Genomic DNA, 21322 nt, shown 5'->3' on the forward strand with positions numbered 1-21322 from the left:
ACACTCTACCTACCACAGCTTGGACATCCTTACCGTGCACTCAGAATGACCATGACCTCTCACCCGGAAGCACTCCTCCCTTTTTTTTTTTTTACGCTTTTGCCACAACCAACATGGCGCCCAGTGTTGGCCTTTTTCTCTCCCCGGACTGGACCACTTCTGGCCGCCTACAGCAACATGGTGCGTACAGCGTCCCTATGGCAACAGGTTGTTTTTCCACGCAACTTCTTTGATGTTACTGACGCATAGACAAAGACTGCAGTTCGAGGCAACAGTGCACCATGAGAGTTGTATCCTAGGGTGATGCTTCATGTGTGTATATATGACATGTCTACAGCGCCGGCACACTGCTTCAAGTCCATTCGTTACATGTGTGTGATGGTGAGCTGGGCGATCTATAGGCAGGATAGGGGTGTCAGTCTGATCATCTATCCTTAGGACACTGTTGATAATTTAAAATATATACAGTATTTAACTTGAGCTGTCACAACCAATATTTTCAAAGTACCAGTTCTGCACAATAACGTATTTTGTTGTTCTAGGTGCTAATAAACCTGTAGTATTCTTACAACATGGTCTGCTTGCGGATTCCAGTACCTGGGTCTCCAGCCTTAATCACAATAGTCTGGGGTTTATCCTGGCTGATGCCGGCTATGATGTCTGGATGGGAAATAGTCGGGGCAACACCTGGTCCCGGAAACACAAGAGCCTGTCACCTAAAGATAGAGAATTCTGGGCCTTTAGGTGGGTAAACATGCTATAATTTATTTAAATCTATCATTTATAATTATTTGTGATGTTTAATTTTATAATGGGTTTTTTATTTATTTGTAAGGAGAAAAAGGCAAAAGTGCAAAATGCAGAAGCTAATTTTGAATTCACTTAGGAACCAATAGAAATTCACTTTGTTAAATTCACACTAGTAAAATATGAAGTCTGATTGGTTACTAGAGCAACTGCATTTTTAAGCTAGAGATTTTGTTCTTTGCATTTTTCATGTATAAGCTTGATGTTGTCATTTTATTAGTATATCAATTTACTATTTAAACCATGGCTACTTTCACAATGCCTTGTGCTTGTGCACAGTCAGTTTTTCAGCACACGACTGGTAAATGTAGAATGTTATTCAACAAATAGTGCAAGGAGCAAAGTGCTAAGAGCAGAGTACAATAAACCAGAACAATTTATCATAATTCACTGAAACCACGCTAGTGCAAGATGAAATTTGATTGGTTGCTCTAGATACCACACTTGGCTCCTTGCACTGTTTTATTGATTTATTGAGCTTTATGCTTGGCATTCTCCGAATGACATTTTGTGATGTAATACTGTAATCTACTTATATCTTTGAATAGCTTTTCAGCTTTGTATAGCATGCTTTTATATTTTTTGACATAATAAAGATTTTTTGTGTATTTTTATATAAAGTCGTCCAAAATACAATTTATTATGCAATAGTACTGTTGCCATTCAAAGTCCCACTTATGAGGGTTTCTGTTCCATGTACCATTTTATTGATTAAGTCCATTAAAATATACTTCACGGAGGGTTAGGTACGTTATCATGACCATAAAGACTAATTCAAACCTCAAATACATTTATTATGTAAGCTCTATTCCCTTTCCCCCCCCCCCAGCTTTGATGAAATGGCAATGAAAGATATTCCTGCTGTTATAGATTTCATTTTGGAGACAACAGGTCAGAAACAAATATATTACATCGGCCATTCCCAAGGAACCACTATAGGTGAGTTTTGATTCATGAGTGAAAGTTACTTGTAAATCTATGACTTTAGGTTTAATTTATAAACAGTGATAAATTATCTTCCGTTCCAGCACGCTCTCCTATCATAGGCTTATTTATTAGGTAGAGATCAGTGACTGCAGTAACGACAAGACAGAATTCAATTTACTCAATAGTCAGACCAGTGAAAGATGACTTGCCAAGAATTACTGCAATTCGTACATTGATGTTTACTATATAAAAGAAACAGTCACAAACTTGGGCTTTTTCAATTAAGCATTTGGGAAAATAATTTTTTAAGCAGAGGGTACCTTCATGTCATAACAATCACTAATCTTGAGATATAGGGAGCTAGTACATATCTAAGTTTCAACTTTACTTCAAAATCTGGGCCTGTCCTCATCCCATGTTAGGTAAATTTTTTTTTTTTTTGGCTCCTCTGTAGTCATTGGAGAAGTTGTTGACTTCTTTTGGATGTTCTAGGTTTCACAGGTTGCTGGTTTGATTGCTCTCCCCTGCCTTCCAGTAAGTTCTCATAGGAGTGGAGCAAGATAAATGGGCAGCATGAATATTTATGGTGCTGCAGCCAATCCCTGGGGAGGTGCGGCCAGAAAGTGGCTGAGGAGCATATAGTCTGAACTGTAGAACAGCAGTGTCTTCCTGTTCAAGGGGTTCCACCTTACATAGTTACATAGTAGTTGAGGTTGAATAAAAACAATAGTCCATCCAGTTCAACCTGTGCAGGCGCGCATGGCCGTAATCATCTCTCATACCCCTTAATGGGGTCTCTCTCATACACCTGTTCAGGAGAGGGGTGGCTACCCCCCTGCCTCCAGCCACTCTGCTGTTTCAAGTTGCTGTTCATCAAGGTCCCAGCTGTGGGAGAGCCAGGGGACCTATATCTAAGAGGTTGTCAGATACCTTGAAACTTCACCTAACGATCCAGTCCGCACAGCTACACTGGAAGGCACCTGAAAATAGCTGAATAGGCACAGCTGCTCCCCTGTCCTCATGGAAACTGCTTTTCTGTAAGATCCTGGGGACTGTGTATTATTTGAATTGCTGGATCAAACCAATCCTCTCTTGAGAGTTACATACCAACCAGTCTCCTTTAGTCAAGGAAAGACTGTGCACTAATTCTGAACTACGTATTTCCTCTTCTGAGAGGTTCATACATTGGTCTCCTTTAGTTTCTTGTGAGAGGACTGTCCTTTAAAGCTGGTTTAAGTAGTTCTCCTCCTGAGGAATACATAACTCTGGCCTCTACTAGTTTCTCATGGAAGGATTGTCTCCTGAGCCTAGCAAAAGAACTGTTTTGGAAGTTTGCAACTTAGACAAGAGTGTCCTCTAGTTTCTGTTAGTGGTTCTGGAGTATCCCATACTACCCTACACCCCATCCAAGTTACTCAACAAAAAAAAAACACAATAGAATATTCCCTAGACTGCGCTTTGAGTCAGTGGGCCTGGACTGTGCTCTGCATAGCACGGCAGCCTCTACATTAGTGAGGGAGAACTCCCTTTTGGGGTACCATTATATTATTATGATGGGAGGTCTCATTAACCCATAAGGTAAATAAGTGAGGTATTAAATATTCAAGAGGTAAAAACAGGAATAAAGTGTAAAAGCATAAAACCTAAAAACCAATATTTAAATGTATGCAGAAATATAAATAGGTATGCAAAAAATGAATAAATAGAAAATGACGTATATATATATGTGGATGTTTTTTCCTATGCATTTTTGACCACATTTTTTGCGCATTTTTTCCACTAGCACACTATTGATCTTGAGATATTCTGTGTAAACAATCACCTAGTCACCATTTTATAATTTTTTTGCATTATTTATTATTATTTTTTTGGATTTGTTTTCTTTCATCTGTGGTTCACCCCATTGTTATTTTGGGGGACCATATTGGGCACTCCCTCCTCCCTGGTTTGGGACTGAGGTTTCTTTTTTGCACACGTCACTTTTTGGTCACCCAAGTCACTGTAAATTAATTTATATTTACTAATTTCTTCTACTATACCTTTTTATCATCACTTATACACCTGTGTTACATATCACCAAATACTCACTGCACTATAATACCATTTCTGAATTCATATATTTATTTATTGTTTCAACATCACCACTTCACCCTCACTTGAAGGGCACTATATATATTTTTTACTGGAGTATATTGTGGATATATACGTCATTTTCTATTTATTCATTTTTTGCATACCTATTTATATTTCTGCATACATTTAAATATTGGTTTTTAGGTTTTATGCTTTTACACTTTATTCCTGTTTTTACCTCTTGAATATTTAATACCTCACTTATTTATCTAACATCCACCACTTTTTTCAATCGTGCATTACATTTGCAATATTTGTGATATCTGTGTTATTTATATTAGTTTCCACCTTCCACACTTCTAACGCATATATTGGCAGCGCCAAGCACTTCTTCTTCTTTTTTCCTCTACATATCTAATATAATCTCTAGTAGATTATATTCTGAAGTGGGCTGCAGCCAATCGTTTTTTTCTACCCTCTCCCTTCGATATTATCCTAAGCGCGGATTCCTTTCCACTCTTGATTCATTAACCCATAAGGATGCTCAGAAGGAGGGAGTGGTGGGAGTGGAGAGCTTCATAGGAATTCAGCTGCCTACATCTCTGGATGTACAGATTATAACACTAGGGGTTACCCTCTGTTTATACATTGTCGAGTAGCTGGCCTTATAGAGCATATAAATTGTAAGACTACGAAGTTTATTATCAACAGTGTTCACACTCTACGTTTGCACTTAAAAAACCTTAACCCATCTGGGTAGTATAAACAGCTATTGGCGGGGCTTTGTAGTTGATTATGTTACTATATGCTGTGTGCCTGGGTTCTCTTCCCCTGGACTCCAAAATTTGTATAAATAAACATATCCAAGTCTTTTAAGTGGCAGTGCCAAGTAGTATGGGTAGGAGGACAAAGCATGATTAATGTGCAAGATTTCAACCAGACCTGGCTGGTGCATAAAAATGTAGTACTGTTTACAGGACATAGGTTAAATAATAATTGTGCTATTTTGAATACTTATGATTGACATTTTTTTTCTCTGTCTAGCATTTATAGCATTTTCTACTATGCCCGAGCTTGCCCAAAAAATCAAAGCATTTTTTGCCCTTGCTCCGGTGGCTACACTTCAAGATCCCATTGGTCCAGTTGCGTTTTCTAAGTATATGCCAGACAAGCTTTTTGAGGTATGACAATAGAGGAAGGATAGTAGGCCTTAGGTTTTGATGATCTTAAGTAAAAATACAGTGTATACTGTTTCACCCTTACCAGTCACATTAAATCTTTGTTTGTTAACCAAGTTTTGAGCACTATTGGTTGCTAAGACCTATAATTGTAATTTTTTCCAAGCGACATTCTCTGTGCAAGCAAGCGAGCAAGTGAGCACATGGGCCACAATTCAAGACTTGATCTTAGATGCCTCTCATTCAGAGAAAAGGACATGTTTACAGTTGATGATCAGCCCACCTTGAAAATACTTCCCACAAATTGGTCCAACTGCTTTACCACTTGAGTCGCTAAGCCAGAACAAGTGTTTCAGAGCTGGAGTTATGACTTTTCCTGTGCCATGCGTTTCCCATATAATTGATTCAGTATTAAAGACAAAGAATTGAAGCTAGAGATAGCCAAGCAACAACTAATTTCAGAAGTCAAAACTTGCATGTCTCCTAGCATAGATTTTCTTTCAGAATGCATCATTGTCTTCAAAGGGTGAAATCCCCCTCCAGCCTAGGTAAGGCATGCAATCTTCACACTGGAGATTCTGGAGACAATTTTGTTGCTAAAATCTAAAATTATTGCAAGAAACCACTTTTTTGTAGGCTTATTGTTGACTGCATTGCTGCTTTTTTTTTTTTTTTTCAAACCTATTTTCTCTTGTAATATATATCGGGGATGTTGTGAACATTAATTTTATTTATTTTTTATTTTTAGACTCTTTTTCATCACAAAGAATTTCTACCATCATCAAACATTATCAAACTGCTGGCTGATAAGTTATGTAGTCATGCACTACTGGAAGAAATATGTGGCAATACTTTCTTCATCCTGTGTGGATTTAATAAGTGGAACATTAATATGGTATTTGTAGTATTTTAAAATTAATCAATTGTTAGGATATTGGCATCACCTTAGGTCCCAGCTAACTATGGGAGGGTGGGGCTAAAGTAAATTTTTGGGATCCCACTAGCACAATGACATTCCCAATGCTCTGACAATGTCATGTTTTAATAGCATAATTCATTGTATGATCCTCTTTAATATAATTTATAATATGTTTACAAGTGCTTGAACACATACACAGTCCGCTCACATATAAAAAGGTCAATGGACAGCTGAAACTAATAATAGACCTAGGAATAGTTTTATCCTGCACAAAGCTCTACAAAGACTCTGGGCATCAGGAGCCAAACAGAATTTATTAAGATTCTGAAAAAGCCAAAAACTAGTTTTCTGCACAGCAGCCATAAACTTTGGAGCCCCTACCCATGTATATATATATATATATATATATATATATATATATATATATATATATATATATATATGATAATCTAGGTGGCATATACACACTGTCCGTATTTCTGCAAGCAAGTGCTTTAGAATGCATTTCTATATAAATGCATACTTATATTAATTGTATATATATTACCTGATATTGGCTAAAAAAAAAAAAAAAAAAAATGAACAGAATAAAGAAAGAAAATATCTAGAAAAAATAGACATTTCTTTGATGTGGAAAACTAATTCTACAATATGAACGCCAGGAGTTAAATATCTGTCACAGTTTCGATCTTAAGAACGCCATTATGGAGAGGGAGTCTGAAAAACCTTTATGGGTGTTATGAACATGTAAAAAAAAAACGGTGTATATCACACCAGTGCAATTGCGCATAGGCGTAAATAAATTAATTGAGATATATAAATATAAAAATATATAAATATATAAATAAATTAATAAATATATTTAGTGAATCTATATCAATAAACAATTAGGTAAATACATTTTCCGTGATAAATACACATAAATACAAACAGTGTGAATAATAATAATATAGTTGTGCTGAGCGGCTCATCCAAAAAGCTAAAAGCTTTATAATGTGTCCATAAGTGATAAAGACCGTGCTCAAAAAATCAATACATCGTGAAAAGTGTCCATTAAAACTTGGGATTGCGTGCTTCTCCACCGACACCACATGCACAGCCCACTTACCATATGTCTCAAGGATAGCAGTAGGTAAATCAGTCTCCACAGCAATCTCCTTATAAGCAGATGTTAAAGCATTCCTTGCTTAATCCCACATCACAGGTTATAATGGTTCACTCGGTCCCATCATGATTTGGGGAGGTATGAAAAGGAAGAGAGGAGTCCCAGACTCGATGCGTTTCTTAAGAACGTCTGACTCTTGATAATGTCAGACGTGCTGACGAAACACGTTGAGTCTGGGAATGCCGTTACGTAATTTCGGTGGAATGCAGGTAGAACGCGGAAGTGCGTTCCGGTTCTGGTTTGAGCAACTGTTCGTTCTTCTACCTCACTGGCTACTAACTATGAGAATGTAAGTTGATATTATTTCAAATAAATGAAGTTTTAATCTACTACACTATGGTAGCCTCCTCTCTTCTTCTCCATACCTCCTCAAATCATGATGGGACATCTGGTAAGTGGGCTGTGCATATGGTGTCGGTGGAGGAGCGCACAAACCCACGTTTTAAGTAGTGACATTAAAGGGACCCACCATACTTATTCATATAAGCTGTTTTTTGACACAAGTTTTCATGGACACTTTTCACGATGTATTGATTTTTTGAGCACGGTCTTTATCACTTTTGGACACATGTTATGAACATGTACAAGATGACCCATTCTGGTGTCCTAGGGTTTAGAATTGAATTAATGCTTAACCACATAAGCCCCGGAGGATTTGGCTGCTGAAAGATCAGGGGGTATTTTGCAATTCGGCACTGCGTGAATTTAACAAACCATTGCGCGGTCGTGCGACGCTGTACCTAAACGAATTTGACGTCCTTTTTTTCCCACAAACAGAGCTTTCTTTTGGTGGTATTTGATCACCTGTGCGATTTTTTGATCATGCGCTATAAACAAAAAAAGAGCGTCAATTTTGCAAAAATAACAATATTTTTCACATTTTTTTATATGAAATTTCCCCCAAAAAAATGTAAAAATCTAAATTTTTTAACAGTTTCGGCCAATTTGTTTTATGCTACATATGTGTGGTAAAAAAAAACCGCAAAAAGCTTATTTTGATTGGTTTGCGCAAAAGTTATCGCGTTTACTAACAAAGGGAAAGATTTTTGTAATTTTTGTTGTTTTTTTTTAACGCGTAATGGCAGCGATCTGCGATTTTTTTGCGGTACTGCGACATTGCGGCAGACAGATCGGACCCTTGACTGACATTTTTGACACTTTTGGGGTTACCAGTGACTTTTCTATAGTAATCAGTGCTATACATATGCACTGTTACTGTAAAAATACACTGGCAGTGAAGGGGTTAACTTTTTTTGAGAGAGAGAGAGGGGCTATGTGTGTCCCTAGGGGCGTGATTCTAACTGTGATTGGCTGTGGCTTGAGATGTATGAACAGTGATCAATGGTTCTACATAGTAGAACCGTATGATCATCATTCATACACCGGGGAGAATGACAGGCGGCTTGTTTACATTAGCCGCCTGCCTTTCTCCCTCTCCCCCGACGTTCGCCGAGTGACCGGCAGACATCGGGTCCGCCGGTCCCACGCGCGGGGGGGGGTCCGTGACCACTCGGGAGCGGGAGCGCGCCTCCGGCGGCGCGCTCTCGCTCCCTAGACCCTCACAGGCTAGCGACGTAGACCTACGTCACTCTGCTGTGAGGGGCTGACCGCCGCAGTAAATTGTCGTGCGGCGGTCGGCAAGTGGTTAAAAAGGGGCATGACTGATAACAGGACAATTACGACACCACACAAAATATCTAAAGGTCACTTATGGAAACTTTAGTACATGTTTAATAAGTGCTTGAACTGGTCCCTTTTCTCACCTTCAGATCATACTCAGATCATACTCTGTATGGTCAAGGACAGTTTCTTTTGTGCAATCACAGAAAGCTGTCACCACACATGTCAATACTCACTCATATAGAAGAATATAGGATGCTTTTCAAAGTTTTACTGATTCAGGGGAATACAATAAAGTAGAACTATAGGCCAAATGTTGTCATTTTGTCATTCATCATCAATTTTGTCATTTTTGATAGAGTAAGGGAGGATTATAACTCATGTAAGATTAATTTTTGCCATCTTTGTCCCATTGGGGGAAGATTTACCTTCACTTCCTCTCCCATAGCCAAACAGGAAGCGAGTGAACAACCCTGCAAATTAACTGAATCTCTTGGGGACTCCCAGGTCACCAGAACTAGTGTCCCCATTGGAAGATTTCCCTCTCTTTAACTTTTCTGGGGGCAACCCAAAATTTGAGATTTTCTTTAACCACTTAAGGACCAAGCCTATTTCTGACACATGTTGTTTACAAGTTAAAATCTGTATTTTTAGCTAGAAAATGACTTAGAACACCCAAACATTATATAGATATTTTGAGCAAAGACTCTGGAGACTATGAACATGGAAAACATCAGAATGCTCTATAAAGTGCTACGTATAAACATATTAAAAATATATATACAGTATCTTTGCAAAATCAAATTAAGTGTAAAGTGCTATATATCATTATTATTATTATTATTATTATTATTCAGGATTTCTATAGCGCCAGCAGTTTACGCAGCGCTTTACAATGTTAGAGGGAGAAAATACAGTTACAATACAATAAAATACAAGAGGATTAAGATGGCCCTGCTCAGAAAAGCTTACAATCTAATAGGTGCACACTCTGTTTTATATATGCAAAAATAAACAGAGTGTGTTACTCATATATCACAAAGTGATATCATACATATATATATAGAAGTGCTAAGTCCTTAAATTGTGGATAAATAGTGTTCAAATCAAAATGAAAGTCCATATCTTAAACCAAGGGGCATTCCATGTTCAGAGATATAATATTATCACCGCAAACGTGACCATCACCATAAAGGGAGGTCAGGAGCGCTTATCAGAAATCATGGACTCTACTGCCGATAGCAAAGAGTCATGCAGGCACGAGGCTATAAGCCTTAACGGTACAACATCACTAAACGGTTGACAGCATCTCTTCAAATCTCAGAAATCGTAAGACTCTACCAGCATAGAGAGAAGTGTATGTATCATGGTGTACGACGTGCGTTCCACGCCTCCTTCCGCTGTGGATAATAGTTGTAACTGGGGGAAGTCATAGAGCCGGGGGCCTCAATAGGCGGACTCCGGGCCGCCTCTGGACCCACACGCACTTAAATCTGGACCGCCGAAGCGGTCTCCTTCCTTCTGTCATCAGCGGGGGGCAGAATGGAGAGGATCGGTGTGGCTGTGTCTTACACTGGCAGCGCTGCATGATTACAAAAAGCTGAGTTCTTCTGCTTACCCGGCGGAGAGGCTGTCATACAAAGTCCCGCCTCCTGGGCCGACTCCTACCTATGATAGACAGAACACTGGTGACGTCTATCATAGGAGCCAGTGTCAAGGAGGCGGGACTTTGTATGACAGCCTCTCCGCCGGGTAAGCAGAAGAACTCGGCTTTTTGTAATCATGCAGCGCTGCCAGTGTAAGACACAGCCACTCCGATCCTCTCCATTCTGCCCCCCCCCCCCTGCTGATGACTTGACTTTTTATAATCATGTGGTGCTCTAATCCGCACTGGTCACTCTTCATTAATGGGGGCATGGGTCACTGATCACTCTTCATTAATGGGGGCATGCACACTGGTCACTCTTCATTAATGGGGGCATGGGTCACTGGTCACTCTTCATTAATGGGGGCATGGGTCACTGGTCACTCTTCATTAATGGGGGCATGCACACTGGTCACACTGCATTAATGGGGGCACGCACACTGGTCGCTCTGCATTAATGGGGGCACGCACATGGTCGCTCTGCATTAATGGGGGCACGCACATGGTCGCTCTGCATTAATGGGGGCACGCACATGGTCGCTCTGCATTAATGGGGGCACGCACACTGGTCGCTTTGCATTAATGGGGGCACGCACATGGTCGCTCTGCATTAATGGGGGCACGCACATGGTCGCTCTGCATTAATGGGGGCACGCACATGGACGCTCTGCATTAATGGGGGCACGCACATGGTTGCTCTGCATTAATGGGGGCACGCACATGGTCGCTCTGCATTAATGGGGGCACGCACACTGGTCGCTCTGCATTAATGGGGGCACGCACATGGTCGCTCTGCATTAATGGGGGCACGCACACTGGTCGCTCTGCATTAACGGGGGCACGCACGCTGGTCGCTCTGCATTGGATGGGGGCAAGTTTTGGGGAATGCCTTTTTTTGTTGTTGGCGTTCTGTATTTGGAATTTGACGGTCGCTTTTTCCTGGACCTCGGACTGAATGGAAAATTTGTATAGTGGACCTTTCAAGTTTACATTTGAGTACCCCTGTCATAGAGTATACCTAGCCTAGCTTTTGCTTTTTTCGCTCTAGTGAAAGCGAGGCTAGGTTTACTCTGCTTCAACGGATATATTGCGCAAGCAATACAGCAGCAAAGTAAGGGCGCAACAAGGCAAGGGAACAATGCGCCACATCCTAATAGGCATCGAATATTTGCAAAGAATTAAATGGACTTTATAGGCACAGATAGGGATAAAGTAAAAAACTTTTTTATTGATTGACATATAAAACCAGGGGAAAAAACCCCTAACACAGGGGAATGGTTATTAAACATACATGAGATACATAGAAAACAATTAAATGTACCTTAACAATAAGGCATATAAATACAAAATGATGTACAAATAATTGCATAACACATGAAATGTGGTGGTGTAGGGATACTATACATTACATCCTACATGACTCGAAGACGATGCCAGAAATGACGTTTAACGTCCTCTAGAGTGTAGTTGGTACAGCCCTAAACGTGAGGGATGGTTCATGCAGCCAGATGCCCTACATGTTTCGCTTGAGAAATCAAGCTTCTTCCGGAGCTACTGGTATACAGACTCCCTGTAGAGGCGAGTAGTTAATCATAATAACCAATATATTGGACAATAAAGAGGTAAACAGATCATAAATCAACACGGGGGGAGGGGGGTATTCTGCTGGAGTGAGTCTGTCAACTGATGTCACTGTAGACAGGATAAGCAGGGTGCATATCTTAATGGAAACAGGGGCCAAAGGCGGTAACCATGAAGGAAGCATCAGGAAAGCAGGCTCAAAGACCAGCAGATCGATTCCCCCGGATGGGGATAAACCACCATGTATACCAGTAGCTCCGGAAGAAGCTTGATTTCTCAAACGAAACATGTAGGGCATCTGGCTACATGAACCATCCCTCACGTTTAGGGCTGTACCAACTACACTCTAGAGGACGTTCAACGTCATTTCTGGCATCGTCTTCGAGTCATGTAGGATGTAATGTATTGTATCCCTACACCACCACATTTCATGTGTCATGCAATTATTTGTACATCATTTTGTATTTATATGCCTTATTGTTAAGGTACATTTCGTTGTTTTCTATGTATCTCATGAATGTTTAATAACCATTCCCCTGTGTTAGGGTTTTTTTTCCCCTGGTTTTATATGTCAATCAATAAAAAAGTTTTTTACTTTATCCCTATCTGTGCCTATAAAGTCCATTTAATTCTTTCCAAATGTAGGTTTACTCTACGACTGCAGCTGCTTTTGCAGACAGTGGCGCAGTCATTTTTACATACATTTAAGTTTAGTACAATGCACTATGATCTGGATTGTCAGGCAGCTGGACCTAGCAGAATAGGTGCACACTGCACACACTAAACGTGTATTATGGTATAACTAAAGGCAAAACATTTGTTTAGTTTTGGATAGAATGGAGAGGAATTAGAACATCTTTCAGGTTTTTATTGCTGTGCCCCCATTAGGGAGATTCACCCTCTCTATTTCTTCTAGTGGTGGTTATCAACAAGAGTAAAGGGGAAAGAAATCACAAATTTGGGGGTAACAACAGAACAGTAACCGAGGGGAAATCTTCTAATGGGGAGACACTAGATCTGATGACAAGCAAGGATTTTCTCACTTTTGAGGGATTCCCTCTCACTTCCTGGTTAGCTATGGGACAGGAAGTGAAGGGAAATCCCCCAATGGGACAGGGATGGCAAAAAAAAAAAAAACTGGCAGCGGTTATAACCTTCCCTTACTCTATTCAAAATTCCTTACAGGACATTTTGTCCTTGGCAACCCAAGGGAAGATGTGAGTTGATGGCCTTCAAATTAATAGGTGTGCTGCAAGAAAAATGCTAAGTTCATATATATTGATTTTAGATCTTCATTTGAAAATCTTCCTCATTTTTAATTATACTGAATTTCCTCTTTTAAGTGGCATTCTTTATGTATTGTTTGTGATTTGCAGAGTCGGGTGCCTGTGTATGTTTCTCACTGTCCTGCTGGAACATCTGTGCAAAATATGCACCACTGGTTACAGGTATTATGGGACGTATTTTATATAATCCGAAAGCATCTAAATAATGCTAATGCGGTATATCTGTAGGATTCTAACAATGCATATGCCAAAAAGCTTTCACAGTATAGTAGTACATTGGATGCATTTCATTTATAGTAGATTCTGCAATACTGTTTGACCTATTCCAATTGTAATGTGTATAGTGCAGTATCTCATGACATCCAATCACAATTCCTCTTTGCTTTTCTCACTTGAGTAAACTGTTGGTTACTGGATTACAGCCTTTTTTACACTCTTGCTTTTACAGATTTATTACAGTATAACTAAAGGCAAAGATTTTTTTTTAGTTTTTTGATCGAATGGAGGTGTATTAGAAACATCTGTGAGGTTTATATTGCTGTCTGTGCCCCGTTAGGGAGATTCACACTATTTGTCATGTTTACTGTTATCACCAAAACTAAAAAGAAAATTCCAAATGTTGGGTTGTCCCCAGAACATTTATAGAGGGGGAAATCTTCCAATAAGCACACTCATTTTAGTGACCCGGGTGACAACCAGGGATTCCTTTACTTTGGAGGGATTTCCTCTCACTTCCTGTTTCGCCTATGGAACGGGAAGTGAAGGGGAATCACCCCAATGGGACATAGATGGCAAAAATACAGCAATTATTTACCTTCCTTACTCTCCCCAAAATGAAAAAAAAAGTGTTTGCCTTTAGTTTTTCTTTAAATACGTAAGCAAAAATCAATTGGCCTGACAATAGGGAACTATGCCAGATTCTTAATCACTTCTACAAACTACAGTCAGAAATTCGGAGCTTCCTCTGAATTCATAATCTGTTCTTGGCTGAATGGAGGGATTCATTTCCAGGCAATGGCAATTCTTTGTAGTTATCTAAATGAATACAGTCGTAGTAATTAATATTTTTGGAAAATGTTGCACATGCACATGATTAAAACAAACCTGTCGCCTGCTTTCACCCAAGCTTCTTGAGTGCCTTTGGATTCCCAAACATCAGAGATTTTAGGGGTCTTACTGACAGAAACTGAGGTGTGAGAAGCAAGAGTAGACATGCCATAGCTTGACTTTTTTACTAAAGTCGGAATTTGCATCAAAAGTTTACCTCATCTCAGGGCTTTCAGGGTACTGAAGTAGATACTGTATGTAGTAATATACACAGATCGGTAACAATATTATGACCACTGACAGGCAAAGTGAATTATATTGATTATCTCATTATAATGGCACTTGAATGTAGGTGGCAAATATCGGGCAGAAAGTGAACATGTTGTCGCTGAAGTTGATATATTGAAAACAAAACAATGGACAAGTGTAAGGATTTGAGTGATTTTGACAAGGGCCAAATGTCTAGACGACTGGGTCTGAGCAACTTCAAAACTGCAGCTCTTGTGCGATGTTTCCGGTCTGCAGTGGCCAAAAGTGGTCCAAGGAAGAAAAACTGACGTGGGTGCGTCGCTTACTAGGGGAAGAGATGGCACCATGATGCAGGATGAGAAGAAGGCAAGCTGGCAGAGGCAGTGATCTGCTACTGATGTTGGTAGCAGACACCACAGCATACTTCAGAGGTCTAGTGGCATTCATGCCTTGACAGTCAGGGATGTTTTTGTAGCATAGGCGTACTTACTCAATATTATGTAGGTGGTCATAATGTTATGGCTGATCAGTGTATGTAGTTATTTTATCCTAGATCTGGTGAGAATGTTAAACTAATGAAGCAACAGGTTTTCTTAAAGCGGTAGTGAAGTCACTTGTGAATATTAAAGAAACTCCTGCAGGTTTAAATCGTAATGTACTGCATACCAGCACACTATGACGGACTCCAGCGCTGTGCTGTAACAGCTCTCGCTGGTCCCTGGTGCTTTTATGTTCGCCTGGTCTTTCTTCCAGGTTCCATATCTTCAGCCGCCTAAATGGCTGGACTGGGAAGACAGTGGACAGATCGGACACTTAACTGACACTTTTGGGGGGGGACCAGTGACATTACTACAGTAATCAGTGCTACAAGTATGCACTGTTATTGTACTAATGACACTGGCAGGAAAGAGGTTAACACCAGGGGCGATCAAATAGTTAAATGTGTGCCTAGGGGGTGCTTTCTAACTGTGTGCGGGTTGTAATCACTGGATGAACACAGAGACCTGTGTTTCTAAATAGGAGGAACACAGGATCGCTGTGTTCATCACTGACAGAACAGCGGCCTGCCGTAATTACATTGGCAGACCGCCGTTCTGTCTTCATGGGGAGCGATTGTGGGTGCCTGGCGGACATTGCGTCCACCGGACCCGCAGATTGGCTCCCCCTCTAGCCAATCGGCGCATATGTGCGTCCCCACTATCTGCTACACAAAGCGATGTACAGGTATGTCGTCTCGTGTAACAGAGCCGACCTGCTGCAGTATAACTACGCCAGCTGGTTGGCAAGGGGTTAAGTGGCCAGTTCCATAAGAATTTGCATTTTGACCAGTCATGTTAAAAACATCATGACAAGCTTCTCCTCGTCCTAACATTGATGATCAAGTGACTGTCTAATATTTAAAGACAGTGGAACTTTAATGCTGAAGCCTTATAGCAAATCATTATTTGACAGGTGCCTTTGACCTGTAGTTCACCTCCTAACTTGCATTTGACCTGCTTCAGGGGGGTTTGCATTCCCATAGACTTGTATGGAAATGCAAAACCTATTCTAGAGTGAACAAAAGCCCATCAACACTGGCTATAAACATTCCAGTAATTGGATTTGTTTAGCAAAGGTCAATGTTAACTGTTACGCAGTCAAATGGTATTGAACCATATGTTAGTAATTACATTGGTTTCATAGCTGTAGATTATAAGTGCAGAGTGTAATAAAAGGATGGGTTTAACATCGGCTTACTACCCAATGAATGTATTCAAGCTAAACTCTTTTTTTAACATTCTACTTAGCTTCTGCGTTCGGGCCGGCTGCAGGCTTATGACTGGGGTCGAGAAGGAAATATAAAGCATTACAACCAGGTAATAATAACGATACAATGGAGTGGGTGTGTTTGTCATTACAGATAATCCATGATTTCGAGGTGTAAATTTGTTTAAGGCTGGTCATCTATTTTACAGTCTGATTGTTCAATCACTAAAAAATCTCCTGTAGCACTACCCCCTCAGGAGCTGCTAAGTATTCTTGGTACCCTGTTCAGTACGGAGCCTTAACCAGAGTGTTGCCCCTGCTGACACCACCAAAATACCATGACCAGTGTACTCCCTGGCTGTCACACAAAGAATATACACGTACACACTGAATATTAATATCACTGAAATGGCAAAAAAGGCAAAAGGAAACAATTGGCTGAATCTTCCACATAACAAAACACTATCAAGAAAAGGCAATATAACACAATACAGTACCACTTTAAGCCACTCCCATCCCGTCCTGCAGGACTGAAGATTTAAAAGTGAGCTCCCAAAACAGACATTTTCCCCAAGTGAGCGAATAAGATGAGAAAGAAAGAACAGACATTGGGCTAGTTGACTTGCGGGCTCTTAGTGAGAAGAGTCCGGGTTTAACGCTCTCATTTTTAGTAAATACCCCGAGTACATGAAGAACTCTTCCGCTTGTTAGTTGGGGCCCTTACGCTGGTGCACAACAGAGATATAGTTTCTTTGAAGAAGCCAGAGTTGTTCCAGGAATTGTAAAATAGCCCACAAAGTTCCCCTTTAATAAACACTGGTTGAGTAAAGAGTCTCTTTAAGGATTTGGAAGGTGAAGGGGGAAAACACATTTTTGCTGAAGTATGACCTTTAAATGGAAACCAGCACTTGAAAAGCAAATTTCTTTCTTGGATAGCTCAAGTCTGAAGTGGGGTGTGTGTGTGGAATTCCTGTCTAGCAGGGCAGCAAAGAGGTGTATCCTGGTATCCTGCAGGTAGTGTTGATAAAGGCAGTAAAGAGGTTAGACTGCAGCACTGGATAGGTTGTAGCATCTGTGCCTAAAGGATATAGGCCTGTATTGTAAACTGTTCTAGACCCTAGCAACTAAATGCAAACAACAGGCTTGAGTGCAATGACAGCACTGTGTGGGTTAGGAACTCTTTCATCCGATTCCACAGCGTAACCGGGCGAAACGATGACCTTACGTGTAATGGGGGCCCCCTTTGTCCTCCTCTGGTATGGATGCGAAGATGGCAATAACCTGGTTTGACTGCTCACAGGTTCTGTTAACCTGCCTCGTCAGCGGCTTTTGCGACCTCCCATCTTGGCCCAATCTGGCCTGGGTCTGCTTTGTTCTCACATCTGGCCTCCAATACAGTCTCTCCCATCTACCCCCTGTGTTCCCGGGCTTCTTCCTTTTTAAAGGCTCCCGCCCCTCTGCCAGTCCTCCAGGGAAGTGTAGTTCAGCTTCAGCTGATCTGGATGAAAGAATTCTGCTTACAGCATACAAGTCCCAGCATCCTCAGTATTCCTGTATGGGCTGTGTGATAACTAGATTGCGGAACACTGCCACCTTGTGCCCAAATACAATTCTGCATAATAGTAACATTGCAGTGTTTACCAACACTATATAATGTAAGTCAACCTTTCTCAAACTTTTTAAAACAGGGCAAACCTTGAAATATGTTTCTTGTCTCAGGGACAAGAAAGTGCACATCTCAGTGCACATAAATTCTGGTGCAACTGTGCATAGTAACCAATCAGCTTCTAGGTTTTTTTGTCAAAGCTTAACCACCTCAGCCCCGGAAGGTTTACCCCAGGGGCGGACGTACAGGGGTCGCAGGGGTCACCATGGCGACCGGGCCCCATGCTGCAGGGGGCCTTAGAGGGCCCCCTGTATGTATAGAGAGGAGGAGCGGCAATCGAAGCTGAGACCGGAGCTCCCTCCATCCTCCCGACGGAGCTGATCTCACATAACATTGGAGCAATGAAAAGTGAAAGCAGAGTGTGTGCTGTGCTCTCTGCCTCCCCCTACAGTGTAATACCCGGCAGGAAGTTACAGGAAGGTACAGTCCTCTCTCGTTTTTTAAAAAGGCTTTCTGTATGTATGTATGTATTTATGTATGTATGTGTGTATGTGTGTGTATGTATGTGTGTGCATATGTGCATCTATATATGTATGTGTGTATGTGTGTGTGTGTACTGTATGTGTGTGTACTGTATGTGTGTGTACTGTATGTGTGTGCATATGTGCATCTATATATGTATGTGTGTGCATGTATATATGTATGTGTGTGTGTGTGTGTGTGTGTGTGTACTGTATGTGTGTGTACCGTATGTGTGTGTACTTTATGTGAGTGTATGTATGTGTGTGTATGTATGTGCGTGCATGTATGTATGTGTGTGTGTTTATATGTGTGTGGATATATGTACGTGTGTGTGCTTCAAGTTATTGCCCATTTGAGTTTATGGACTTTTAAGGACTTTTAAATGATTTTAAGCTGAAGTGTGCAGTAATTCAGTCATTATATTATAGTCGGTTTTCCCAATTTACTTTAAACACGTAAGGCCCCTTTCACACGGTCTGCATTCCGTTGCGGACCGTGCTCTGCTCAGCGGGGATCAATCCGCCGATCCCCGCTGAGCCGGCGGATGACAGCTCCGTCTCCGCACTATATGCGGATAGGGAGGTGTCAGAGCCCCGCTGCTCTCTATGGGGGAATCGGATGAGAGCGGACCACCTGTCCGCTCTCATCCGATCCCCAGGACGGATGGAAAATAGGGTTTCCATCCGTCCGGATTTCACGGACAGGTTCGGATGCGGATGGCAGCGGGTGTCAGCGGACATGTCACCGCTGATATCCGCTGCTCCATAGGGCTGAATGGGGCATCCGATCAGATCCGCCTAAAAAACTGACAGGTGGATCTGATCGGAACGCCCGTGTGAAAGAGCTCTAAAGGTGGCTAGGAGGTACCACCAGTCCTGCGCTACTGAAATTTTTCTATTTTGTATTGTGTGATCTAATTCATATTACAACATTTATACATGATTTCATTAACTATAATTACTTCTATATAAGTAGCAGCATTGTGTTATATGTGTCCTATACTCCTGAGCGCATAGGGTCACTCTGCAATTGTTTGCCTTTTATGGGCGAATTTGGAGGTGTTTCTTTAGTCCACCAGCACTATTACTGTTCCCATTCCCCCCTCCCCACCAGTCCTGCCACTGATCCCATACCCCCTTTCCCCACCAGCACTATTACTGTTCCATTACCCCCTCCCCACCAGTCCTGCCACTGATCCCATACCCCCCTCTCCCCCCAGCACTATTACTGGTCCCATTCCCCCCTCCCCACCAGTCCTGCCACCGATCCCATACCCCCCTTTCCCCATCAGCACTATTACTGTTCCCATTTCCCCCTCCCCACCAGTCCTGCCACTGATCCCATACCCCCCTCTCCCCACCAGCACTATTACTGGTCTCATTCCCCAGGTCAGATTTTACCGATCCTAAGGAGGCAAATCAAAGAAATTGATTGTTGAGGTTCACATTCCCTTTAATGAAAGAATATTATATATAAAGTATATACAGTAGTTTTTTTTTTTTGTATGTACCCAATCGGTGTCCAGGGGGCCTTACAAGCCTGTGAGAGGTTGAGGGTCTTGAAGGAGTTTTAGGGCAGTGTTGGGGGGGGGGGGCCCTTCATGATTTCTTGCACCTGGGCCCTGAAAGTTCTAGTTACGCCCCTGGTTTACCCCCTTCATGACCAGGCCATTTTTTGCGATACGGCACTGCTTTACTTTCAACTGACAATTGTGCTGACGTGTGACACTGTACCCAAACAAAATTAATGGATTTTTTCCTCCCACAAATAGAGCTTTTTTTTGGTGCTATTTAATCACCTCTGCCATTTTTATTTTTTGCGCTATAAACAAATAACGACCAACAATTTTGAAAAAAAAAAAATATATATTTTTTACTTTATACTATAAAACATACGCATTAAAAAAATGTAAAAAATCGAATTCATTCATAAATTTAGACCAATATGTATTCTGCTGCATATTGTTGGTAAACAAAATCCCAATAAGTGTATATTGATTGGTTTGCGCAAAAGTTACAGTATCTACAAACTATGGGATTCGGCGATCAGCGATTTTAGTGACATGAATACAGTGATCAGTGCTAAAAAAATGCACGGTCACTGTATTAATGACACTGGCAGGGAAGAGGGTTAACATCAGGGGCGATCAAAGGGTTAAGTATGCTCCTATCTAGTGTTTTCTAACTGTGTAGGGGCTTGTTTAACTGGAGGAAGACAGAGATCCATGTTTCTGCTTAGCAGAAACACAAGATCTCCATCTTCCTCTCTGAAAGAACGGCGGTCTGCCTTGTTTATAAAGGTAGAGCGCCGTTCTACCTCTCCTGTGAACGATCGCAGGGTCCCGGTGGACATCGCGTTCCGCCGGCTCCGCTTATTTGCTCCCGCTGTGTCCAATCACAGTGGTAGTGGGTCACCGGCGGCGTGCACGCCCCAGACGCTGTGCACACAATCACATACAGGTTCGTGATTTTGCACAGGAGGGCCGCTCTCCTGCAGTATATCTGTGTGGGGCGGTCCATAAGTGGTTAATTGAACAAGCAGAAGTTAGAAGCTGATTGGTTACCATGCACAGCTTCACCAGATTATGTATGCACCAGTTTTAGTTAATCTCCCCCACAGACAGTAAAAATTGTGCTGCCCCCCACATTGGTGGTCAGTAGAAAAGTTCCCACCCAATGTGGTAGTCATTGTAGTGCCTTGGTGGACAATGGGAGAAGCACCTCTTGCATTGTTAGCCAGTCCCCTTTACAGACAGCTAAAGATCATTTATATCAGTGGTTAGTGAGAGTTATGCCCCATACACACGTGCAGATTATCTGCAGACTTTTGTCTGCAGACTTACCAAAACCATATAATATGAGGTCAAACCTAAACACTTTCAATTTGTATGCAATCCGGCAGGCCCTTGCACTACATAGAAAAGGTAAGTCTGCAGACAAAAGTCTGCAGAT

The 21322-nt window shown here is 41.3% G+C and overlaps 1 protein-coding gene across 1 annotated transcript in view; it reads left to right on the plus strand.

Annotated features, from left to right (window-relative positions):
• Nucleotides 1–21322, plus strand: part of LOC309564268 (lysosomal acid lipase/cholesteryl ester hydrolase-like) — a gene marked incomplete at its 5' end in the record, with an annotated part of 40767 nt that overhangs the window by 16808 nt on the left and 2637 nt on the right. The window contains 6 exons of the mRNA XM_082268891.1: nucleotides 543–744; nucleotides 1637–1746; nucleotides 4852–4988; nucleotides 5734–5880; nucleotides 13292–13363; nucleotides 16285–16353. Of these exons, the coding sequence (XP_082125017.1) occupies nucleotides 543–744; nucleotides 1637–1746; nucleotides 4852–4988; nucleotides 5734–5880; nucleotides 13292–13363; nucleotides 16285–16353 (737 nt within the window). The remainder of the gene's footprint in view (nucleotides 1–542; nucleotides 745–1636; nucleotides 1747–4851; nucleotides 4989–5733; nucleotides 5881–13291; nucleotides 13364–16284; nucleotides 16354–21322) is intronic.

This window comes from Pelophylax lessonae, assembly GCF_965119305.1.
Source record: "Pelophylax lessonae genome assembly, chromosome: 9".
In the NCBI taxonomy this organism is placed as follows: domain Eukaryota; kingdom Metazoa; phylum Chordata; class Amphibia; order Anura; family Ranidae; genus Pelophylax; species Pelophylax lessonae.